The sequence below is a fragment of the Dermacentor silvarum genome, chromosome 1, assembly GCF_013339745.2.
Source record: "Dermacentor silvarum isolate Dsil-2018 chromosome 1, BIME_Dsil_1.4, whole genome shotgun sequence".
Taxonomy (NCBI): Eukaryota; Metazoa; Arthropoda; class Arachnida; order Ixodida; family Ixodidae; genus Dermacentor; species Dermacentor silvarum.
In genome coordinates this window covers 143716653-143742342 of record NC_051154.1, presented here as the reverse complement: position 1 = coordinate 143742342, position 25690 = coordinate 143716653, and the positions used below count along the sequence as shown (strand labels likewise).

General features: G+C 44.0%; 2 protein-coding genes across 2 annotated transcripts in view; one reads left to right on the top strand and one right to left on the bottom strand.

The window, feature by feature from the left end:
- Nucleotides 1-104: 104 nt before the first annotated feature.
- LOC119436172 (small nuclear ribonucleoprotein E-like) lies at nucleotides 105-14714 on the top strand. The gene is made up of 5 exons (XM_037702939.2): nucleotides 105-273; nucleotides 577-603; nucleotides 5173-5235; nucleotides 7423-7501; nucleotides 14517-14714. Exons 1-5 carry the CDS (start codon nucleotides 217-219, stop codon nucleotides 14573-14575), a joined length of 285 nt encoding a protein of 94 aa, XP_037558867.1. The 5' UTR covers nucleotides 105-216; the 3' UTR covers nucleotides 14576-14714.
- Nucleotides 14715-20557: 5843 nt separating this feature from the next.
- Nucleotides 20558-25690, bottom strand: part of LOC119436171 (zip homologous protein 2-like) — a 74632-nt gene continuing 69499 nt past the window's right edge. Inside the window, exons 12-16 of the mRNA XM_037702936.2 lie at nucleotides 25349-25417; nucleotides 25246-25292; nucleotides 25150-25181; nucleotides 20891-20937; nucleotides 20558-20822 (exon numbers count right to left, since the gene is read on the bottom strand). Of these exons, the coding sequence (XP_037558864.1) occupies nucleotides 20789-20822; nucleotides 20891-20937; nucleotides 25150-25181; nucleotides 25246-25292; nucleotides 25349-25417 (229 nt within the window). The 3' untranslated portion in view covers nucleotides 20558-20788. The remainder of the gene's footprint in view (nucleotides 20823-20890; nucleotides 20938-25149; nucleotides 25182-25245; nucleotides 25293-25348; nucleotides 25418-25690) is intronic.

Genomic DNA, 25690 nt, shown 5'->3' with positions numbered 1-25690 from the left:
ATATTGCTGCTATTTATTATTTATTTTGCACACAAAGCAAAAATTAAGCCTATGTAGCAGAGAGTTCGATCGGTTTTATGGGTTTTGCACTACAGGCCAAGCTACAGGCTATCGGCATCGAGAGCAATTCGAACCCCAAAGTTGGCGCTGGTCGCGTGTGTTTTGCGTACAGAATTCGTAAAGTTTGTTGGACGGTTAATTGCAATATCAATCAAAATGGCGTTTAAAGGAGGCCCGGGGCAGAAAGTCCAGAAGGTTATGGTGCAACCTATCGTATCCTTTTTCTGTGTGAAGCCATGAAAGTCTCGCAGGCGATTTTCCGGCTTTGGCCTTTTGTCTATTCTCGTCAAGAACGTTAGGTCTTGGTTAGGAGGACTTGCGCTAGCAGCCCTCGCGAATCTGCGATAAGCCAGTTTGGTTAGGTCTATTGAAGTATCTTTACTGCCACCCTAACTGTGCATGTCCATTTGAGTAGCTACTCTTTCACTGAACCTTCAGCGGTTTGTGTTGTTTGACTACGAGGTAACCTTGCGCAGGACTTGCGTTGCTGTTTCTTCCTTGACATTTTCATTTCAGAACCTGATCTTCAGATATCTGCAGAATGTAAGTATTAAAGTTGTTTGTAGGAGGTAATGTTTAGTCTTGTGACATCAGTACTATGAACTTATCCAGAGGCTTCTAATGTGCCGCATTTTAGGACTGCTTTTCTGAATTGTAATGTTAGAAGTTCAGAGTTACTCTGTTTATATTACTGTTATTCGGTGCAATTGAATTAGGCAGAAGAAACGGATGTTAACCTTAGAAAAAATGGCAAGAAACCATACAACGTATTAGTCAAAAGGGCCCATGAAGGAATGGGTAAATCATTAAAGGGATACTGAACAAAACTTTTGCCGCCGAGATTTGTAGCCTAAATAAAAGCTTGAGTGCTGAAATTAGTTGACACAACTTTGTTTTCAGGAAGAAACTAACGGAAAATAGTAAATTTATTGCATTTTTTCGCGAAATACCGCGTTCAGCGGCGGCACCGCGAACTAGAAGTGACGTTTCTGTGACGTTATCTGTACTGGATACCCAACGTTAATCGAACCACGACCTACTGAACTCCAGACCTGCACAGATTTCCCTGCTCCAGCACGCCTGGTCTAGTTCACCACTTTTGCCGCTAGGAATAGACCGTACGAGCAGAGTGGCGCTAGCTATAACCTGTTCGCTGTCGTCAGCTTCTGTGATCTGTTCCAGCACTCGTGCCGCTATTTCGGCAGCCACATAGCGTTTACATTGTTTGCAAATGCCTAAATTCACGCAAATAAAAAAGAAAACAAAATTTGCCAATGATTGCTTCTTATTTCAATCACGAGATAGAGCAGGAAGAGCTGTGCAACAAAGGAAAACGAGTACAGCCGGCAGACAACTTTTCCTTCCGTTGCTTTCGCAGTAGGGGAAAAAATGTGATTACAAGAAGATTCATAGGATAAAATATAGTGCAATGGAGTAATAATGAACTACAATAATAAAAAAACTTGATATATTGATATGAACGAGGAAATTTAAAAGAATCACGCAGACGATATGTATACGCAGACCACACAGACAGCAAGAATCTGCAGACGCTGCAGAAAGCATGTAACTTCAGCCTTGGCTGCATGCAGCTTTCATGAGGTAATTACAGATGGGATAACGTAAACGATCACATTATGGTATGCTCCTGTGTGGCATCATGCAAGTCGGAAGAAAGCAAGGGATCTAGCATCAGTTTTCAGTTTCATAAAAGCTTCGCGATGCATATTTGGCGGACCGAACGAACATGCAAACATCACTCGATTAGTTCACTTTTTTTTCTTGTGTGGAGCAGTGCAAAATTTGCACATAATGGCAAACCTAGAAAGAATTCGTGTACTATTTTACACGTTATTACGTTTACATAATTTTGACATACTAGCTGTTGTCTTTGCAAGAAATTGTCACATGTGCTAGCAGTCCGCCACAGCAAAAGAGCAGGCGCGCACACATTCGAGTCAGTGAGTAAAAACTTCATTGAAAATAAATAAGCGCCACCCAGCCGCCCGTCAAGTAGCAGACGAACAGGTTATAAAAGCGCCACCTATGGCCACCGGTTGAACGAGAGTGGGCATAAGCGGCTCCCATAGAAGCCGGATATCTGTGCAGGTCTGGAGTTCCAGTAGGTCGTGAATAGAGCAGCTCATTTTCGCAGCTCCGCTGAACACGTGGGCCCCATGGCGGAGGCGCGAGAACTAACGGCGCTGCGATCGTGTTGCGCTACCGGCAGTGCTTCCGGTTGCGCGTCTTCTTCGCTGTGGCTGCGTCCTGCAGAAGTTCGTTTGGAGGTTTGAGTATAAGGAGCTCGCGCTGGTCTGCAGAGGTGTGAAGCCTGGCTTGTGTCGAGCATGCAGTATGTCGACGTGTTTTGCAGAGGGTTGTAAAAGTGGCTGCAAGTTGTCGGCTAAACGCTACTTTTAATGCATGAACATTCTTTGGCGAGTACCACAGGTCCGTCACGCGAAAAGTGTAATGCTTTGTATCTGTACAAAAATGCGCAATTTGCGAACTTAAAATGGTGAATCATTACAGTATAAATGTAGATGATTGGCCGCTTTACAAGAGATAAGGAACAATTAAAGAAATGGATCAGAGGTAATACTTGTAGGGATACATTGGGCTCCATAGAAAATGCATGGGGAAGCTTATAGTAGGGGTGGGTCAAAGAAATTTGGGCATGGATCAGCTGAAATCTCGGTGCGGGCAAACTTCAAATTGGGACGGGGGCCAACTTAAGTTTGGGAGTAGGCCAGCGTGCATGCAATACAACTTTCTCCAAGGAAATGCATAGCTTATACAGGGTGTCCCAACTATCGTGCACCAAGATTTTAAAATATGCAAATGCCACGTAGGTGGACAGAACCAAGGTAATGTTGTTTGCTGTCGCTTGCAGATACTCAGATTATTTTTTGAATTCCACCTAAATACATAATTAGCCTTAATAATAAACTTCTTAAATATTATAATTGGATTAAAAGTGTAAATCAGAAAATTGTAGAGCAACATGAAAAACTGCCAATACAGCTTTCTGTTGCTCAATACGTGCTACATAAGTTTTTCTGAGCGTGAAAGAAGCCCGTGAATATGTGCAAAGGCCTCGAGCGGCAATTTGGTTTGTATTCATGAGCTTCTTTAACGCTCGGAAAAAACGTGCGGAGCTGCGAAACTGAGTTGGTTCTAGCAACAGGGGGGGGGGGTTGCGGGATACCGGTGTGTGAGCCATTGCCTGTGTCTCTCCACCCCCATGGACAGCGCCGAACGGCAGCGAACGACGTCTCAACTGTGCAGTCGCTTGCGGCCGCATACCTGTTTTCGTAGGTGGAGCTTGTTCCCAAGTCTTCTATATCGCCGTTTGTGTTGTGTGCTGTTTTTTCATGTGATCAGTGAAGCACCTGGCACAATGCAGGAGAATGCCTCTACGCTGCTGCGCGCAAGGGTGTGAAAAAAGTACTGTCAGGCGAGACAAGCCGTGTAATACCTTTCCGGCTGAGCCGAAGCTTCGAAGGATATGGATTCGCGCTGCGAGACTTTCTGTGCTTCGAACACTTCGAGGACAGTGACTACCAGACAAGCCCTGCTTTGCTGCAGAGCTGCGGCATGTCATTAAAAGGGTGCTGTGGAATCGTAGTAGCAGGGTTTTTCAATATTTTTTATCTGGTCATGAAACTTCCGCGTAACGCTATGGGAGAGCTTCATATAGCGCCCGCAGTGGATGCACCACAGCTCGTGCAAGTAAAAGGTGGACTGACGCCAAACGGACGCCACAGGCGTTCATGCGTACGCTCGCTATTGCGCAAGGGTCAACTGCCTGTATCGGCGTGTGTATATTGTCGACACAACATGCAAATCGCCGCCCTCTTTGTACAGAGTTCAGAAATTTAACGCGAACAATTTCGAAACAACTTAACGCCTTGTTACAACGCCTGCTGCTGCTGCTGCTGCTGCTGCAAGCGGGTACACATGATGTCACGGCGGTCGGCGTGCAGCCGCTGTGCGCTCACAATCCACCAAGAATACAGACATCCGTTAAAAATATGTGAAATAAATACTGCGTATCGGAACAGCCGCGTCTTCAAAGTCGAATTTCGATGCTTCCCTCATTTTTTCAAATTTTTGTTCAGTATCCCTTTAAGCAAAGCGTTAAAAAAAATATTTATATAACCAGCAGTTTTACAGCGATACAGGACGCAACCTGATAACAGATGGCTGTGTGGTTCTGCGAGCTTGCTGAAATATATTCTGTAGTCAACTATTGCTGGGATAATTCAGGTTATCAGCAGGGGACTTCTTGTAAACGATGGCTGTTACTATTGTAGGTAGCTTTGACCTGGAACAATCGCACCTACCATAACTGAACAAGTAACTCAGCGCAATATAAAAGACAGAAACAAGAAAGGGACAAACAAGGACAAGCGCTTGTCCTTGTTTGTCTCTTTCTTGTTTCTGTCTTTTATATTGCGCTGAGTTACTTGTTCAGTTATGCAGAACCAACTAGCCCAACAATGAACTATTCTAGAACACACCTACCATTACAATGAGAATTGATTTGTAGAACAAAGCAGTGTGGTTTCATTCGAAGTTGTTCAATGTGTGTGCATCTTCAGCCCTGTGCTAAGCTTTATGGCACCCTAGACTGGTTGCTTCAGGATACGCTGGCATTGCTACAAAGGTGTACAGCAGCAATAAGGTTTATTATGAGACCCCAGTGTTTGTAAGGAAACACTAGCCGTGATGGTGTAGTGGCTTTGGCGTTGCGCTGCTAAACCCGAGGGCGGGGATCAAAACGTGGCCCTGGTGGTCGCCTTTCGATGGTGGCGAAATCCAATAACGGCTGTTTACCGTGCATTGGGGGCACAATAAACACCAGGTGGCCAGCATTAATCCGGACTCCCCCACTACTGCATGCCTTGGCTTTGGCATGTACCCCAGAATTAAAGAATTAAACTATGTAAAAAAAACTGGTTATCACAGTTATGAGTGTGTCCTCCAAATACAGCTTGAATTCTTTCTTTCACAACTTCTTTAAGTTGCTGGAGTGCTTAGAAGCAACTAGTTGAAATGCCATAAGAGTAAACTTGGGCCATGTCAACAGTGTCACTGTTTTGCTTGCAGAGAGCACGGATCCAAGTTTGGCTGTATGAAAATGTTCACTTGAGAATTGAGGGCCACATTATCGTAAGTTCAAACTATTTATATACTGTGTCTTAGATGGATAATTTTGTGTGTGATTCAAGGTGTGTGTGTAGAAATATTTTTGTGCTTGTTTGGTACAAATTTATTTAAACAGTGGTGACGCATTTGAGTAAATCATTTCCATAGTTACATACCCACCAGAAACCTTGTTGTGAAACTGGTAAGCATTTGGTAAATGGCGTGATTTTGATGCACAAGGTGTGGTAATTGCATTGTAATGCATAAGATGCTAACTTCTTCGTCAGTTCGGGGAAGGGGTGCCCTAATTGCTACACTATTTTCTGGGAGCTGCATTTTTGCTCTTAACAGCTAAATATGCTAATAGTGAATGAATAAGCAAGGAAAGTACAGCAATACATTATTTTCTTGGGAGTAAGGAAGTGTGGACTTCTTCAGCGAAATGCTGGTCGTCAAGTGTACACATTTTGAATAGCAGAGTTAAAGTTGTGCACATAAGTTTATAAAAGAAAAAGAACTCCCTTGCACTTAGGTGCATCAAGAGACCACCACATGCTGCTGTGGAGAATGCTTATGTGTTTATTCACTGTACCCATTTTTCTCGATTGCTTAGAGCTTATACCACTAAAGAACTGGTTCACAGGATGGAGGCTTGAAGTTATCCTCAGTAGTCAATAAGGACTGTTCAGTCTGGAACGTGGTTCCAGCCTGAGACATCCTGAAGCATAGGTTTCATTCAGTGTTTCTCAACTTGTAACTTGCAGCATAGTAGTGCAGCCTATAGCTGTGTCAGCACTTCACTAGCTGATATTGCTGTTAATTACCTCTGTTGAACTTGTTTAACATTCTGTAAAGTAACTATCACTATTACATTATGGCAGAGGTTCACTTTTGCTCTGCTTTGTCGCGTTGTCTGCAACAACTGGTTGCTCGTGATGCATCACGTGGGTTATAGTGATGATGCTTGTAGCTGGCGCTGCTCTGTCACTGGTCACAAGCAACGCCAGTATGAAAGTTATTTGAACCGACATCATTGTCTTCATTGCTGCTGCAGCAAGAACAAATTCAGCAGAACCCATCTTACTATGACTGTCAACGTTGATGCGATAAGCATTTAAACAATGTAGTGACAAACCATATTGCTGAAGACACCTTCATTTACAATCTGTAGTAGGGAAAGTGGGCTAAATACGTTAATTTCAATAATACACTGCACAACATTATGTGGTTTTTTTCGGAGATTATGTAAAAGTAGCTTTTGTATTCTGGCCGCCAACAGCCGCACCCAGTCAGGCCCCCTGAATAAAAGTAAAGGTGGTGACATTCTTTATCTCACTGCCTGAGCCGGCAAGTGAGGGCAGGCAAGGAGGTCTGTAGTTTATTCGTGCTTGCCTGTTGATGGAGTGGAGTCATGTAGCTGTGCTGGCACTGTTTCTGCAAAAACAAGTGCGCGAGCAGCCGCGCGCTGCCGGCTGCACTTTTTTTTTCTCGCTCTTTTAGCACCAGCGCCATGACAGTAGCTGTTTATCGCAGGGAGCTGCCCTGCAATCGCGGTGATTGCGAATCTTGATATCGGAGTGATCACAAGTGCTGCGATTCGCAATCGCCCTGATCAAAAAGAGCAAACTGACAGTGCGAGTGGCAAGGGAAGGGGCATGCAGTGAGAGGAGGAATGTCACTACTTTTAGCTCATTCAGTGGGCATACATCCAATCACTTAATGTGAAATCCAGAATTTCGGTGCTTCTGGTGAGTGGCAAAGTGAAGTCAGTCACGTGTAGAATCTTATTTTGTGCTGTTACATCACCTAGAAATGTTTTGAATAAAACACTGTTGTGTTAATTAACCCTGGCTTCTTCAAATCTTCTTTTGGAAAATACCTCCAGTCACTTCACCAGTACTTAGTGCATAAATAGTAGGAAGAATGCCCTTAGGTAGCTTTTCAACACTTCTGTATCGACACTGGGTATCGCCATGTGAACATTAATAAATTTGCACTCTTTGAAACAGGCTTTGTTGCTACATCTTGGGTTTAGTGCTTTTCTAAAATGCCCTGTAGAAGAGCTGTTGCATTTCTGGTGTCCTTGGCCAAATGTCAGCCGCACCACTCTCTTTGTCAGTTTTATAGCGACTTAGATACATGATCTGTTTTATTGTAGTCTTTGTGTCTATGCAGTGAAAGCTAAGGTGGTTTATATTAACATGCTTCCAGGGCTTTGATGAATATATGAACCTAGTACTAGATGATGCGGAAGAAATCTACACCAAGCCAAAGTGCCGTAAGCAAGTTGGTAAGTTATGAAGATACTGTTCTTCTATCCTAATCGTGAAACGTAGGTTTAACATCAGGCAAGTAAAATGGGAAAGTCTAAATTCAGCTGGCAATGGGCCTTCAACTGTACGAAATTGACGCTCGATTTAAACTTTTCAGTGATGTCTTAATGTACTTTGGTCATTTGCCTGGGTTTTAGTTGAAGCACATTGCTAAGTGTTTACTACCTTACCCGTGAATGTTATGAGAAGTAGGTAACAATGGCTGAATGCTGCTGTAAAACTTGTTTCTTTGCACCATCTAAATTAAACATTACTCTTACTCATAGCGCAGCTTTGGTTTGCAGTTCATGTAGAGCATATATGGGGTAAAAATAAAAATAATAGGAACAAGGACACCAATGGCTGTCAAGCATAGTAAGTTGACTGGTACACTTGAATTTTTGAGTGTTCAGGTGACTTGTAGTACAAAGGTGTGGGATTTCAGGGTCTGCTGTGATAAATTAGCGAGCCAAAAGATGTGTGGTATCTTTGAGCCTGGCTTGAAAGCAGTACACAGTGCTGTGACATCATGCCTGAAAGTTGATTCTTTTCCATGAATTTTACTTTGTTAATTGTATATGAGAGCTTTCTTCTGATAGTTTTCTTGCCTTTTACAAGTGCCATAATATCTACACATTTAAGCATAAAGAATAGCAAGGTGGCTAGAATGTGAATCTAATTTACAATTACTGACTTTGTTTTGTTTTTTGATTTTTTTAGAACAGTATTTCAGAATTGCACTTATGACTTAATTAGATGCACTTGTATGCCAGTGTTTAGATATTCAAAGCTTTGGTTCTTTTGACAAATTCATATACAGGGTGTCCAAACTATCATGCACCAAGATTTAAAAATATGCAAATGTCACGTAGCTGGACAGAAACAAGGTAATGTTTGCTGTCGCTTGGAGATACTCGGATTATTTTTTGCATTCCACATAGTTACATCATCATCAGCCTGTATTTGTGTACTGCAGGGCCAAGGCCTCTCCCTGCGATCTTCAATTACCCCGTCTTGCGCTAGCTAATTTCCAACTTATGCCTGCAAATTTCCTATCTTCATCACCCCAACTAGTTTTCTGCCGTCCTTGAGTGCGCTTCCCTTCTCTCTTGGTACCTATTCTGTAACTCTAGTGGTCCACAGGTTATCCATCCTACCATGGTCTTCCCAGCTCCATTTTTTTCTTCTAATGTCAATTACAGTATCGACTATCCCCGTTTGCTCTCCGATTCACACCACTCTCTTTTTTAGGCTAACATTTTTCGTTCCATCGCTTAGTGTGGTCCTTAACTTGTTCTCGAACTTCTTTGTTAACCTCAAAGTTTCTGCCTCATATGTTGTACTCCTTTCTTTCAATGACAGTGCTAAGGTCCCAGTCAGGATTTGGCAATGCCTGCCGTATGGACTCCAACCTAATTTTATTCTCCTGTAAACTTCTCATAATCAGGGTTCCCTGTGAGTAATTGGCCTAGATAAACGTACTCCTTTACATACTCTGGAGGCTGACTGGCGATTCTGAATTCTTGTTCTATTGCCAGGGCTATTGAACATTATCTATGTCGTCTGCATTTTAATCTTCAACCCCACTCTTGCACTTACTCGGTTAAGGTCCTCAATCATTTGTTGTAATTCGTCCCCACTGTTGCTGAACAGGACAAAGTCATATGAAAACCGAAGGTTGCGGAGATATTTGCCGTTGATCCTCACTCCTCACTCACACCTTCCCAGTCTAAGAGCTTGAATACTTCTAAGCATGCAGTGAATAGCATCGGAAAGATTGTCTCCTTGCCTGACCTCTTTCTTGACAGGTAAATTTCTACTTTTCTTGTAGAGAACCAATGTAGCTGTGGAATCTTTGTAGATATTTACATAATTAGTCTTAATTAGTCAACTTCTCAATTATCATAATTAGATGAGAAGTGTCAATAAGAAATTGTAGAGCAACATGAAAAACTCCTGATACCGCTTTCTGTTGCTCAATACGCGTTACATAAATGTTTTTCTGAGCATGAAAGAACCCCGCGAATACACTCAAAATTACCACGCGGCTGGCCACTCGAGGCACTTTGCATGTATTCGCAAGCTTCTTTCATGCTCGGAAAAACACTTTTATGTAGCACATATTGAGCGACAGAAAGCTGTATTGAGAGTTTTTCATGTTGCTCTACAATTTTCTCATTTACACTTTTCATCTAATTATAATAATCGAGAAGTTGATTAATACTAATTATGTAATTATGTGGAATGCAAAAAATTATCTGAGTATCTCCAAGCGATGGAAAACATTATCTTGATTCTGTCCAGCTGCGTGGTATTTGTATACTTTTAAATCTTGGTGCATGATAGTTAGGACACCCTGCATAATTTTCCCTATGCTTTCTTTGGCTTCTTTGTCTGCTTATATGTTGTTGACTTATATAGTGTAAGAATTGGGTTGAAGATGAATATGCAGAAGACAGATAATGCTCAATAGCCTGGCAAGGGAACAAGAATTCAGGATCGCCAGTCAGCCTCTAGAGTCTGTAAAGGAGTACGTTTATCTAGGTCAATTACTCATAGGGGACCCTGATCACTAGAAAGAAATTTACAGAATAAAATTGGGTTGGAGTGCTTACGGCAGGCATTGCCAAATCCTGACTGGGACCTTACCACTGTCGTTGAAAAGAAAAGTGTACAATCATTGCATTCTACTGGTGCTAGCGTATGGGGCAGAAACTTAGAGGTTAACAAAGAAGCTCGAGAACATGTTAAAGACCACACAAAGAGCGATGGAACGAAAAATCTTGGGACTAACGTTAAGAGACAGGAAGAGAGCGGTGTGGGTCAGAGTACAAACGGGGATAGCCGATATTCTAGTTGACATTAAGCGGAAGAAATGGAGCTGGGAGGCCATGTAATGCGTAGGATGGATACCAAGAGAAGGGAAGCGCAGTCGAGGTCGACAGAAAACCAGATGGGATGATGAAGTTAGGAAATTTGCAGGGGTAATTGGAGATCGCAGCGAGAGGCCTTCGTCCTGCAGTGGACATAAAATATAGGCTGATGATGATGATGGTGCTGACAAAAAAAATTGAGCCCCTCGGTTCCCGTTTTTCTCACTCATTGCATAGCAAGAGTCTCGATTCTGGCAACCTTGATGCTATAATGTAGCATAAGAGGGTTTATTGGCCAGTTGCTTGCTCCGAAGCTCGCATACTATGTGACGCCTGCAGTTAAAAGAATGTTCCAAATCTACTACAAAGATACTCTAGAAGAAATAAGGGAGGACAGCTGCCATAGCTCAATTGTCAGAGCATCGCACGCGTAATGCGAAAGATGTGGGTTCAGTTCCCACTGGCAACAGGTTGTCTTCCTGCCCACTTTCATTCACCTTTTCCTTATTCTTACATTTTACAATTAAAACTACAGCTTATTCTCTCCCGTATGCTTTCCTTGGTTTCTTTGTTGGGACGAACAAAAATAGAGCCCCTCAGTTTTCTTTCTTCTCGTTATATAGCGGGTGCAACAGCTGCGCCATTTTGATACAATTTCGTATTTTTGCGCTGAGCTGCACCAAAACCGTTATATATGTTGAAATTGCGCCACGCTGCGCCAAAACGCCCGACCAGCCGCGAAATTTCTTGGTTACGCTAGTTTTAGTGGGAAACAAAGGCCGCGTTGGCAACCTGCAGTTTCGACATTGCCATCCAATCCAGTCCGATCCAGTAGCGCAGACGAGATCCAAACGCATGCCCAGACGAGACATTCGCGTGTTTGGTGGTGTGTGCCAAATAATATTTTTGCTGCTGGTTGCAGTGCGCCGTGTTGTATATGCAGTAAAAATCTCGCGGAGACAAGGAGTGCGCATTGCTTGCAGTAACGAAAGCAGTTCGCCATTGCCGCATTGACTCGATAAGATCCTCGCCGTATTCGTGCACGCAGTCACGAGCGGAGTGGTTACAAATGCGCCACAGGAAACTCGCTTGTACGGTACAGCAAGCGACCCGGCACTGACGGCGTGAGCTTTGTAGGCGACGCAGTGCACAAAACTAGCAAGGGTTCGGTTCCATGCGGCAACAGGCACTGTGTTAATGAAACTGTGCCGATTTTCGCTGCATGTTTCAACTACCGCTGGAACGTCGCGACACATCGTCAGAAAAAAAGACCGAAAGGAAACCACTCGCAAAGAAATGCATTGTGTCTTTCCACATGTTTGGCGGGAAAAGTCGCGTGCAGTGCACTGCTGGGGCGCAATTGAGGTAGCTGTTCGGAGCGCGGCCTAGGTCAACCGTGCACGGCGAAACTGAACGCACGCTCCGAACAACCTTCTCCGATCGCGCCCCTGCCATCACTTGAGCTGCTAATGTGAATTACCGTATATACTCGCATAATGAACGCACTTTTTTCCCCAGAAATCCAATGCAAAGTTGGCGGGTGCATTTATTATGCAGGGTAAATTTTATGGCGTTTTATGAAGGGTTCTTTGTGAAACTGCTCCAAATTTGGGATTTAGTGCTTCAAAACGGCGTTTTTTTTTTTTTAGTAACCTGCTCCAAATTTGGATTTTCCTGCTCCAAAAATTGCTCCAAATCCTATTTTGGCTGTTGCACCAGTGCGGGTGTTCAAAATTAAGCTTTATGGACTTTTCAAAAATCGCCTGTGGCAGGTAGCACAATTCTTATCGTTGAGCTTGGTTATTCGAAGAGGCAGACATTAGTAGCACGAGAAATCAAAACACATGCAAATAATTAACAAAAATTGACTAATGAACTTCTTAGTTAATTACTTTACGACATTGCAATTTACGAATTGTAGCCGGTGAGTTTGCAAGACGGATCCACTTGAAATTAATTTCCAGGATGACACCAATTTCCCAAAATTATTTCCCAAAATGTGCGACGAAATACATGGGCGTTCCAGTTACTTTTGTGCTTCAATGTATAAAACAGCATTTTGGTTGAAAAGTGGGACAGTGCATTGCATTTTTACGGCAAGTTTGATGGCGCATATCTCCTAACTGGTGTCATTCTGAAAATTCATTTCAAGTGGATATGCCTGACAAGCTCACCGGCTACAATTCGTAAATTGCAATATGTGTCGTAAAGTAATTAACTAAGAAGCTAATTAGTGAATGTTTGTTAATTAGTTGAATATGTGTGTCTATTTCTCGTGCTTCTAATGTTCGCCTCATCGAATAATCCAGCTCAATGATACAAATTATGCTACCTGCCACAGGTGATTTCTAAAAATTCTGTAAAACTTAAAAATGAACACCCTGTATATCTATCTCATCACTTCCATACTGTGTTCTGAGGTGCACTCTTTGTCAAAAGCTCTGAAGCCACTGCAAGATGCTATGTAGAATAGCTTTAGCATTAATGCATCCTTGTGTAATACGTTTTTGTGCACAAAAAGATGCTTTATTTCAAAATGCAACTGCTGTGCATTAATGGGACACTAAAGGCAATATTAAGTCAATGTGGACTGTTAAAATACCATTGCAGAAACCTCTTGGTGCTTGTTTCGTGCAAAGAACAGACTTTAAGAGAAAATCGTGTCTGAAGGGTCCACATACCTTTAGTGCAATTCTAATTGCCCACCCCCGAGCAGGAAATTGTGACATTGCATCGCTATCACCGCCCTTCACATCTGTCGGTGAATAAATCGGCGCCCAACAGATGGCGCTATGTTTTTTCCGCAAAACGCAAGCACACAGCCATGGAGAAACCGAGCCAAGACAGAGCGTTGAATTCGCTACTGCAGCTGTTCTCGGTCAAGTGGTGTGGACCATAAGGATATCCCGCTACATCACATGGACGTGGCGTTCTCTACTAGTACTTTCAATTGTGTATTTTTGGCAAGCCAGCTCTACGCGATAACAAAACTACTGAAATGTGAAAGCAAGGGTAGTGCAGAGTCAAGCAAAAACGAAACCTTTCGACTGCCCGCATTGTTATCAAGGGTAATGTCAGTGAGTTTTTCAAGTGAAGCTTGTATTGGCCTCACTCATGTCGGTGTTGATGTTGGCGTGCGAAAAAACCCAAGCCATGCGAAAATGAAAATTGCTTGTCGGGCTGCGGAATCGAACCACCAACCTCTGTGTTGAGACCACCACGCTAACCGATTCAGCCACTGTCGGTTCATCATACGCGCCCTTTAAAGCGAGGTTTTATATGCATAAAGAAGTAGACACGTAGCGCCTGCAGCTGGCGCGCGCGATCACGCCATACTCTCAGTCAGTTACAGGCGTCCCCTCCCTCCGGAGGAGGGAAAGGGTGTGATCACGTGTTCGCTCGCCTCACACCCGCCGTTTTCCGCGAATTCAGGCCCGGCAGTCAGATGGGGAGGCCGCGTTTAGTTCGTTCTCTCGAAGAGCTGGCTCCATTGAAGGAATGGCAGTGGGCCCCTGGACATCTCAAACGTTCAAAAATCTAACCAACCCTTCCCTTAGGGTTGAACAAGCTTTGCGTGCACCCCTGTTCCCGGTAGGGGAGGGGTTTAAATTTCTTTTTTGTAAAAGTTGAATAGAATTGGACAAGTAGCATTCTTTTTTTGTCTTATAATGCAATGCAATTATGTTTTTGTAAGAAGAGTTTGAGTACTAGTGACATAATTATAATGAGGCGTGTCTACATCATCGGGCTAGTACTTAAATGTCCCAAGGAAGTATGAAATCCTGTCCTGCATTTACATCAATTTCTCGATTACTAAAGCTCTGTTCACGACAATATTGACGCCTTAGACCTTCTCGAGCATTAGCCTATCACTTTAGCTTGACTTAATATCTGCCTTTAGTGTCCCTTTAAGAATCAGCTTTACAGAGAAGGCATTTTGTGCAGACTTGCACAACTTCATTTGCTGTTCATCCTTTGTTGTCATCCTTTGCCCCATGTTCATTGTCGTTTTTTAATGAATGGGGCATTGCCAGCTGTCCTAAAGCATGTAGATTGCTGATCTGCTGTTTGGGCCATTTAGTAGTATTTCTAACATCCTCCTTTTTCTTTTTTTTTTTAGGGCGGATCCTTCTGAAGGGCGAAAATATCACACTCATTATGAGCACGCAGAACATGTGAATGGGGCCAAGTGGTTAATGGGTCGTGTCCAGAAGCTTTTTTTTTTTTTTGTATTTTCATCTCATGTACATTGGGTTAAAATCAGTGTGGCGGCTTCATAAAAAATGTATTGAATACCATAAAATATCTGACAGGAGTATCTGAGTGTCTCGCCTGTTTCAGCCATTGCAACAAGCTCTGCACGACGGTATTTGTTCTTCCCTTCTGTGAATTGATACAGGTCAGAAATTTGTGTTTTTTTTTTTTCTCATGTGTGATAGGGCTTCCACATAGAAGTGCTCTCAATCAGGCCTTCTGTTGAAGCTGCTGTTGCTTGATACTGAGGCTTTCTCTCCTCTTGACACTGCTGGCATGCTGCAAGGCGAGTCTGATGCAGCACGTGATAACCTGGCCAATTCTGTGACTCTGCATTGTCTTTTTACTTCTACTTGTGGACTTGCAAATGCAGTCCTTCCAGCTTTTGTACAATGCAGCTGGCACTAGTGGCATCGTCTTTTCTGACAACAAAAGTGACTAAGAAAAAACTAAAACAATTTTTTTGTTCAGGTTTAACTTAATTGTTTTAATAATTATTGCTTTGCCAACCATCCATCACTGAAACTTTACTCCAGCATATCAGTAAGGGAACTGTGGGATTTGCTTTAAATTTACCGCACTTCAATCAGCATTTTGAGGCAACTGTAGCATAAAGTATGGTACATTGGGGCATACACGGTTAATGGATTTCATGAGTTTCTAGTGATTTCCAGTGACCATTTCATTTCAAGTCTTGTGAACTAAAAGCCACCTACTCTTGCGTGACTCCTATGTGAACAGGGTCACTGATTTGAACATGGCACCGGCCTAGACATAATTTTTGCGGATAAATATTGATCTCCACCATAGGATGTGTTATTTTTGGGTAGTCACGTTAACGCAGGGAAACCACGTTTTTCATTATAGAGCAATATGCAGAAGTGGTGCTGTGGTATTTTGTGACTGGGATTAGCAAAGTAGCTGTTACATTGGCAGAGAATGTTTACAATTTTATTCTATTATTTTGCATCAAAAAGCAATCAATGTAACAGCAATTTTTTCCTCGGCTTATTGCACTGTTGCTACTGCCGATAGTTGTCCTAGTTGTTTACTGGCATTTGTAAAACATTAACAGCACTAAGGAAGACAATGCAAGAAATTTGGAGTACTCTTAAGCTTTGAATGCGATGGCATTCAAAGATCCCTGGCTGCTTATCAGGCTTCCTGGCAACTTCAGCTTTCATTTTTCTCCAACTTCACCTCTGCATGCGGCTGCCGAGGAGGCGAGTGCCATCTGGATATTTTTGCAAGGAGCAAACTGTGGCGTGTCACTGTATGAGTGGTAGAAATGCTGGGAAAGGGGCTTGGTGTTTGAGCTTCTGTGTAAGAGAATTATGTTTTCTCGTATATTCAAAATTACAATCCGACGCTATCACGTCTGTGGCTTGTGGTTACGTCGTACTTTATGATTTTTCTGGCGCATTTTGCTTTGAGAAAATCGGTAAGTTCACCAGCGCCTCTGTGCCACGCGGAAGGCCAGCGTGGTCGGGGCGGTTCGGGCCGACTCCGATGCTGGATTTTCTGCGACATGGGGCCCTTAATGCTGGCGCGTTAAAACCGTAAAAGAAGCCATTGCATGCCAAAGTTTGACAGCACACATGTACTGGGTTATAGAGGCAAATTTTTGCATACAATATGCCAATAACTGCATCAGCACTCCTATCAAGATCTTAGAAAATCAAACTGGTTACTTGAGTAAGAGTACATCTGCATGATGGGTGATCATGAGTGATGTGTTCTCAGATTTTGCTGCGAATGAGCCTTTCAAGCATATAGTACAGTCAAACTTCATTAAAATGAGCTAACGGATGTAACAAAGTATCATAATTTAGGATGACTTGTAATTTCCTGTGAAATACCCACAGAAGCACATGCGCAAGCACAGTTCACTTGAAGCACATGCATTTATTCTCTTTCTTTCCCCTCTGGTTAACCTGTTAGTGCCCATTGTTGCCCAGGAGCAACACCCTAAAAACTTTTTTTTTTTTTTCCTTGAACGCGCCCTGCGGAATGATACCGCTGGCACCATCTATGGAATGTGCCAAGGCTAGCGAGCATCTTGAGCTTGAAGTAAATGCGTAGAGATGGCTGCACTGCTCCTTTTTTTTTTTCTTAACTGTTTTGAGAGGTGCCAGCACAAGGACCGCACACGCGAGTAAATTTGTTCAGCTACGGCGGTATAGGACACTACTATGACAACTGCCAGACTTAGAATATCTCATAAGGCCTTGTACGACATTTATGAGGAGGCTAAACGGTGTGGCCGCAATTTGTACAACAAACTTTTACTCGCCAAAAGTGGTGTTGCCCAGGAGCAAGAACGGGCATATGCGGAGGCGTGATCACAAGTAGGGAGATATCGTTTGGGGCTGTTTTTTGCTGTGCTGAAGGTAAAGCAAAGCAATAGCAGAGTGTTCATTCTACCGAATAGAATAAGCGTCCCTCATAAGGTCATATTTTTTGTCTTTCATATATACATGGCGATGTCAAAAAAAAAAAAAAAAAAAGTGGCTGACTGATGAAGAAATTCAGGAGCTTATCTTCGGGACAGTGAATTGTCCGACGCTAACTTCGACAGCGATCCGGATGACCCCGATTATGCTCCAAGAGATGCTCGAAATTGATTGATACCTGTGCACTAGAAATAGTGCCCAATCTTCGCAATAAAGAGCCATGCGTAGAGGATGACGATGGAATGTCAAGCGATAATGTTGAAGCTTTGCCGGTTACCTTCTCGTGCCCACTCGGTGGCTCAGCGTAAGAAAAAGAAAGAAAACATTCGCAGAACATGGAGGAAAGAAGACCTTTCGGTTGATGACACTGACTGGGATAAATAATAATGGAATTAGAAATAATAAAAATAAATATTAATATTAAAATAATAGTGGAATAATAAATAGTGACCTATGTCTCCTTCCAAGCCGCAACTGCTTCAAGGCATTCCATGTGAAGTAGGACCACAGATGCCCAATGTTGCTCTGGAGCAACAGCTCACAATGCAGCCATGAATAAACAATTTTTTTGTGACAGCATAATTCACATATTTTGTCAGTCCTTTGTGCATGCTAAAGTTTCTGTGATGCTCCATATTTGAAATAAAGTTTTGGGCATCAAAGGGTTAACCTCCCTGCCTTTGCCCTTTCCTCTGTCTCTCTCTCTGTGTTCTCATTTGAACAAAAGAGAATTTTCTTAATATGGATATAACGATCTTTATTTAGTTCAGAATGAATATTTACTGATCATTATCTGCTGACTAGGCCAAAATTAAGCAACACTACGCTGCTTTTAACTTGCCAGAATTTGCAATGAAAAACTTGCGAACTATCCGTTGCCTGGCAATGCACCAGACCCGCCATGTTGTTTACATATGCACTCTTCCACTGCTGCCTCGCACCACACATTGGCATGCTACTGGGTCCTGTGCTCTTGTGTACGCAGCACTCCGTGCGTTGCTGAAGGAGCACGAGGCTTGCAGTACGAAGGTACCCATGGTACATGCTGCACCATCTAATTGTGGTCTCAATAGTCTGCTGCATGTGCACAGTTAAGGGACCGTATTTTCTAGTGATCCATTGAATTTTTTCAATCTTGCCATTCATGGTTGGCTCTGACGAAGCTGCACCAATGTTATCACTTGGACAGGGCACTTAGTGCAACGAATAATAAAAATGGACAATGAAATGGATTGGTACAAATTACAACCACTGCTTCATGAACAAGCTGAAGCGCTGCTAGCCTGCGATTCAGTACAACACCCGTCACTGGCCACGAGTAAAAAAAAAAATTGTTTATAAACGTCGGCTTGCATTTAACCGGAAGTGTTATGCAAAATCGGAGCCTTGCCGCACCCCGCCGATAAACCCACGAAACATTAAGACCTGTTGCGTCGCTACTTGAGCGCACACAACAGCGCCGAAGATAGATTTTTGTTGACAGCTGCATTAGGCAAAAGCAGTCGTCACTGATGGAGACGTGGCGGGAAACTATCTTTCTTGGTCCTTTGGTGGTGGGCAATGGCTTTTTGCATCTGCATACCCAGTGGTTACTAACATCACGCCCTGGGTTTTCCTGGTGGCCATGATAGTGGACATTCGTTATAATGGATATAACGATGCAAGTGTAGCTCCCACTTCAACTTTGTTATAGTGAGGTTTTACTGTAGGCCTCATTATAAAACGGTTGATGTATAGCATCTGTCCTGTGTGTTTTGTATTTTGTGTGTCGCGTTCCTTAGTGCTGTTAGCATATGTCATATTGCACCGTTTCACTGAGCTTTTCTACCTGTGGTATGTTTGTTTTAATTAACATAGTCACATGCCATCCTAAAGCTCTTGTTCATTGTTTCCATAATGTGTATGGTTGCATGAGGACATCTATCTCCCCTCAAAAAAAGGTTGGAAGTGACATGTCTGCAGTCTTTCTTTCTTTCTCTTTTATTCGAGACAATTTTCAAATTGGCTCAGGAGGCACAACAAAAGGCCCTGAGAGAGCCTGACTAGGTTGTGCCACCCTGACAGTGTAGGCAGCAAGTCTTGTTTTTATTACACATCATAGGCATACCCAGATACAATAACATCAATGCAAATACAGAGATATGTAGTTCCTTTTTCGGAACATCATAGGCATACCCAGATACAATAACATCAATGCAAATACAGAGAGATATGTAGTTCCTTTTTCGGAACGAGAATCAAAACCTAATACATATGCACACACATAATGAAATAAATCTACACAATACACAAGATTAATACCGAGAATTGGTTCATGGGCTAACATCTCACATCTGCTCAAATAGTAATAGGGCTTTAACTTGCTTCTTGAATTGGAGAAACTCTAGAATTAGATTTAATATGTCGCGATACTTATTGAGGAGTTCTGGTATTAGTGACGATAACCTCTGTAAACCATAATTTGTGCGTGATCTTGTCTTAACTATTAAGCTGTGTCGTAGTTCATAAGGGGACTGCTTAACTTGATAGGTTTCTTGAAAATTTATTGTTTTCTCGGTATTGATGTAGGGCTTCCAGAGATAGTTTTTGTTTTAACAATTGTTTTATTTGAAGTATGCTATATCAGGTAAAGTACGATGCAGTGCTTTTTGTGTAGGGGACGTTTCCAATTGCTCGTATAGCTCGCTTTTGCAACGATAAAAGATAATTAAGGTTTGTCTCGGTTGTTGACCATACCAAGGAGCAGAAAATCAGGCGAGAGTGTACAAGTGCATAGTATATTTTGCGTTTTGCTTCAGGTGGGAGGAGTGATCTTAGTTTATTTAACATTTCAATGGCTCGAGATACGTCGGTTCTTAACGCATCTACTTGAGGGGACCATAATAAATTTTCTTGGAACACGACACCTAAAAATGGGATCGTAGATGTGTGTTGGATAGGTACTCCTTGAAATTCCAAAGGTAAGGCTGGTACATTTGTTGGTCCTTTCGACCTAAACAACAAACACTTAGTTTTTTCTGTTGTGCCAAGGTATTTCTGTGTGCACGCTATTCAAGCAGCAGTCTCAAACATGAAAAGTATTTCCTGCCCTGCTTTGCTCACAAACTATTGTGCCAGAATAAAGTGTGGACACAGTTGTTTTGTTGCTCATCAAGTGTGGAGCAGCGATGTGGTTCAGGTTACAATGGGCAGGGACGGCATGCTATTGCAGCAATCCATCATAAAGAACCCCACAGTGTCAAGGTCATACTGAAGGGAACCTGTGGCCTGTGCTGTCATGCAAGAAAACTGAAGAGCCCATTGGGATGGCAGATTCGGCGATCTGAAAACATTTCCTGGATGTGATAGTCTTCATCAGCTTGTCCTATTTCCCCTTTGCTCAGTTTTCACTTCTGTGGCACTTTTACTAGTGAACTTGTACCAATTAAGTTTGCTGTTGTATAATGTATGGGCATGTGCCAAGATTTCATCACCCACTGAAATGATTTATCTGTCCCTTGTCTCAATGCCACTGTTAGCATTTCAATCTAGACCATTGGTACCAAAGTAAAATTAAGTGAAGAAAATGTAACCTCTTTATTGAAACAACTTAGCATGTACAACACACTTGGCTGTTTTATCAATGCAACCCCTTGTCAGCACTAGTACATTCTTCAGCATTTCAGTTTTCGAGAGCTGCACCTGCTCAACTCCTTGAAAAGCAAGTGCTAGCAGGCGACCTGCAAGAGAGATCAAGTAGACATCATTTGTCCTTAGTTCAACTTTTTTTCTACCTAAATGTACTTACAAATTCAGCTGCTTCCTTTGGGTTGACCCATATGGCGTTCTCGGCAGCTGTTGCAAAAGTTTGCAATATGAATAATGCACAGGTACTACAGCAGTGGTTTACACACATCCCTCTAACACTGCCCCCTCCCAAAGTTTTCCCAAAGAGACCCCTCCCTATTTCTCCTGCACTGGATCAGGTACTGCAGAATGCCGGATGGACGGGAACAGACATAAGCAGGGGTGGGACGCCTGCGCCAAACACGGAAAATTCACCGAAATTGTGCCACGCTCCGCCAGAACGGCGTGCTGCGGTAGTAGCCGCGAACAGCGAGCGGATTCGTTCTCCGAAAAAAAAAAAAAAATGCAGCCGTTCACATTTTGTACACCGCGCGACGGCGCCACCCGCACAGTTTCTCGTAGTTTTCGTGCTTATAACGAGACTACGGCCCTTCAGGCAAATGGTCGGCGTGCGCGCGGCTACTCCCGGCTGTTGTCGCTGCTGTCGGAACGGCCAGGATAGCTGTATTTAGAGTGTACTAGAATACGGTTTGAGTGGGCCGAGCGGCGCGGCACAACCCTAGCTGAGGCGCAAAACAACGAACGAATGAATGAATGAAAGCTTTAGTTCATGAGCTTTTCAGCGCATGCACCGGATGGAAGTGGTTCCCACTTCACGGGAATCCATATGCTGTTCTCGCCGCCTGGCCCCTGGTTACGAGCCAAAGCTGGTCTTCCAGGGCGGGGCTGGACAGCAAGATCTTCCATCGCTCTCTAAGGGGTTGGATGGGTAGGGGGATCATGTTGGGGTTAGGATTGGGGGCGAGTGGTGGGTGTTGTTGGCTAAATTTACATTCTACTATCATGTGTTGGAGTGTACCTGGCTCGTGACACACGGGGCATTCTTGCCCGTACTGGCTCGGCTACATGCGGTTTAGTAATCGGGGGTGGGGAAACGACTCTGTCTGGATCTGCCTATATGTTGTCTGCTGCTCCCTCGTTAACTTGAGGTGTGGCTCGGGGAAGCTGTCTCCCGTTTCTGTAATATTCCACTATGTCTTTGTACGTGACCAGTGGTTGGCTCTTTGCGTCCTCCTCTTCCCTCTCCGCATCTGCGGCTCGGTGTGATAGTGCTCGGGCCTGCTGGTGGGCAAACTCATTGCCTTCCACTGCGGAATGGGCCGGAACTCAGATTAATTCTATCTCCTCCCCTTTCGGGGGTTCCTTGCTTTTGAGCGCCCGAAGCACCAACCGGGACACCCAGCCCGACTGGAAGCTCCTCTCCTGCACTTTATACGCTTGTTGCGAGTCTGTGACCACTCTGGTCCTGCCTTGTATAGTGAGGGCCAGGGCAATTGCCAGCTCTTCTGCTTCGTCGACATCGTTTGTTTTTACCGTCGCGCACGTTAGCAGCTTTTCTATGGTCACCGTTACGGTCGCCCAGCTTTTTCCTCTGTCTTTGGAGAAGTCTGTGAAGATTACCCCCTTCTGCCCAGCCAGCAGCCTGTTGTAAGCTTTTGCTCTGGCCTCCCGTCTGCCGCTGTGGTTAAACAACGAAAAGTATATATGCTGAAGTCGCTGCGAGCAAACTAGATATTCGGGAAGCGCGCGCCGCAGCGGGCGGGCGTTTCTGTCCCCAAGACCGGTATAGCCTAAAACTATTCTAGTCTGTGTTTATGCCCATATGGGCGAGGCCTCAGCCATCTTGTTCTACCATGAAGGGCTAATGGCAGATTTGGAATAAATGTCGCAGTTTCGTCCGAAAGGCGAAGCATCGATTGCGATCGCAAATTAGTAGACAGCTGTACGAAGCAAGGATAGGAGTTTCATCGGCCGTATAAACTTCTAAACATTCGCTGACTAACTAAATTAGCAAGCATGGTGTCACGCACGCACAAGCAAACATGAACACATCTTACTCGATGACCGCGACACTCGCTGTCAAAACGCTGGAGTGAGAAAGCGCGATTGCAGCCGCGAGCGAACACGAAGCTATCGGCACTCGTACTCTGTCCCCATCGCTTTCAAGATAAGGACTTCGCGGCTGCGACATACGCAGGTCGCCGGAGTAGTCCCCCCTCCCTCCCCCCGGTGCCTTGCGCGCGACGGAGGACGGCGCGCTTCCTCCCCGCTTTCCTCCCTTCCGCGCTCGAGATTGAGCCGCCTTCGTTAAGCCATCGTCGGCTCACTCCCACATGCTTTCACTCGCACATACAGCATACGGCGCGCGGCGACGATGTTATCTCTCCTGCACTTTATACAGAACATCACTGCAACGTCGACGGCAGAAATACGCCTGGAGCGTCCAAATAATTGCTATCGCAATAAAAAACAGATTGGAATAGTTTTACGTTATACCAGCCCAGGGTTGATTGCGGCTCTCTGGGTCTGCGGTTACATATGGTGACCCAGAAATTATGTTACCGCGTCGTTTGGACCGCATAATTTGAGAACATTTCCCGCTATCATCATGAGCGTCGGCGCGGGAATATACATATAGTTCGATTGTAGTGCCACTGATGTTTTCGGCTTTACAGGAAAGCATGCACCGCGCCACCACTGGACCCACTCTTCTATATTCTAGTATGCTATAGCTACAATGCGCGCTTCTACTACGCGCTTCGTGTTAGTTTATTCTGTGTTTCGTCGTGGTTTCGAAGTGCGCTGCCATATTCCATTACTCTCCCAAAATTCAGATTGCCCTGCTCCAAGCTGCTTCAAAATGAAATTTTATCTTCTCCAAACTGCTCCAAAATGCACTTTTACTTGCTCCAAAAATTGCTCCAACAGGGTTCGCACAGCCCCTTGAAATCCTTGAATATCCTTGATATTGACAGTATAAGTTCAAGGGCCCTTGAAACTACTTGAATACCCGTGGGCTCCTTGTAATCCTTGAAAATCCCGTGGGATTTGTTCCGCTAGAGGAAATTAACGATGTACCTCCGCAAGTCATGCTGATATTTAAGGCCCTTTCGCTTACGAATGCCCATGAAAACAAGCTGTGTTGACTAAAGGGCAACATCAGGAAGTTTCGGTTTTAAATCTCGCAGCCCCTACGTCGTCTGGCAACTAATATGCATTGGAAATCCCATCCAATCCAATGCGAGACATATTGCTCGCTCGGCTTGCGTATAGTGCCTAGAATATACTCTAGTGTGCCGTCCACCGAGAGTCTCCAACGCGGGACGGTGGCGCGAGCAGTGATGCCTGCCGCCGCGGGCCACCAGACGGCGATGCCTGTCGGCACCATGCTAAATCCTGCGGTGTTCGACTCGCGTTCGTTTGCGATGCGTTGATTGCTACGCGTCGATTGCAATGCTTAGTTCATTTCTCGCCTTGCTGCCGCTTTCGTTGCAGTCTTATTGTGAGTGGGTTTTTTGCATCTATGTGTGCACTCGTCTGTCTAAAGAAACTTTGAACAGGTCGCGAAACCGCGATTTCCCAGAGACGCGGAAAGAAACGGCTCATCTCATTACCCAGCGCGTCCGCAGACCCCGAACGTATTGCGGATTGGGACAAGAACATAAGAGGCAGATCGCCGGGCAAATGGGGAGACTCGCGTCGTGTCTTGCCTGAAGTCCACCCATGTCTCAGCATGGTCCGGCACAGTCTCGAAGTGCAGCGCACCAAGCGGCCGGCGGCGGCAGACATCACACTCGGTGCCACCGCGACACCCGCTCTCGGCACACTAGTATGTGTCTTTTAGGTACTATAGTCGGGCCGTTTGTCGGCCTCGTGCGCGCCATTTCATTGAAGTTCGCGTTTGCGTTGTGTGTTTACTTTGACAAGATGCCAGGCGGGAAGTGCAAGTTTCAGCCTACGTGGCTGCAACATACGGACTATCGTCACTGGGTGAGACCGGAACCAAGCGATCCTTATCGAGCAATGTGCGCATTATGTCAGAAGACGGTCGACATTTTAACGATGGGGGAATCTGCCTTGAAGAGCCACCAGAAAGGCGAAAGGCGACGGAGTTTCCGTCGAACAGCCAAAGAAAAAGAAGCGGAGATAACAGCTCTTGAAAGAGAAATTAATACGAAAATAGGGCTCCTTTCCTAAGTCATGTGAGGAAATAAAATTACGCTAACACTCCTTGAATTCTGCCTTTTTGCATCCTTGAAATCCTTGAAATGTCCTTGAATTTCCAGCCAAATATTGTGTACGAACCCTGCTTGAAAATTACTTTGGGTAGTCCCACCCCTGGGCATGGAATACGAGTTAAAATCACTCTGTTGCACACCATCCTTCTCAGAGAAAATGATGAAAGAGCACATTACTCACCCTTATCGATGGGTTAAAAAAGCTTTTCGAATCTGTGAGCAAACGGAATATCTTAGACAAGCATTGTACTGCTAAGAGTGGACATAAAGTACATACTGTCTCCAATTTCGTGTGGTGCCATTGCAGGAATACTCGTGTTATACCTGAAATACGGAAGAAATTCAGTCTCTTCATCTGTGCTTCGCGTACGTACACTCACCGTGACAAAGAATCGGTGCTCGGTGTCCGGAAGCAGCTGCTCATTGATGACTCAGAGTCTTGAATCGACCTGTAGGCACCAGAGGGGCTCGGGTATACATCGCACGTTACACTTCGGTAATAAAGTCACTGCTTTATTGTAGGGGTTTGCGAATAGTGATTTTTGAGACCGAATCAAATAGTTCGAGAAGCCAATCAAATATCTAATATTTTTTTAGAAATGAATAGCCGTTATCACAATTAATATAAAATAATGTTCACATTCCAGCATCCTTAAGGTCGGGAAAGTTTCTGTCATTGTGTAGTACGTTATGAAACGTTGTTTATTAAAATAACAAATGGA

Coding starts and splice junctions, on each gene's coding strand:
- LOC119436172 (XM_037702939.2), top strand. CDS start 217: ATGGCGTTTAAAGGAGGCCCGGGGCAGAAAGTCCAGAAGGTTATGGTG. Junction 5,236..7,422: donor GAATTGAGGGCCACATTATC/GTAAGTTCAAAC, acceptor ACATGCTTCCAG/GGCTTTGATGAATATATGAA. Junction 7,502..14,516: donor AAAGTGCCGTAAGCAAGTTG/GTAAGTTATGAA, acceptor TTTTTTTTTTAG/GGCGGATCCTTCTGAAGGGC.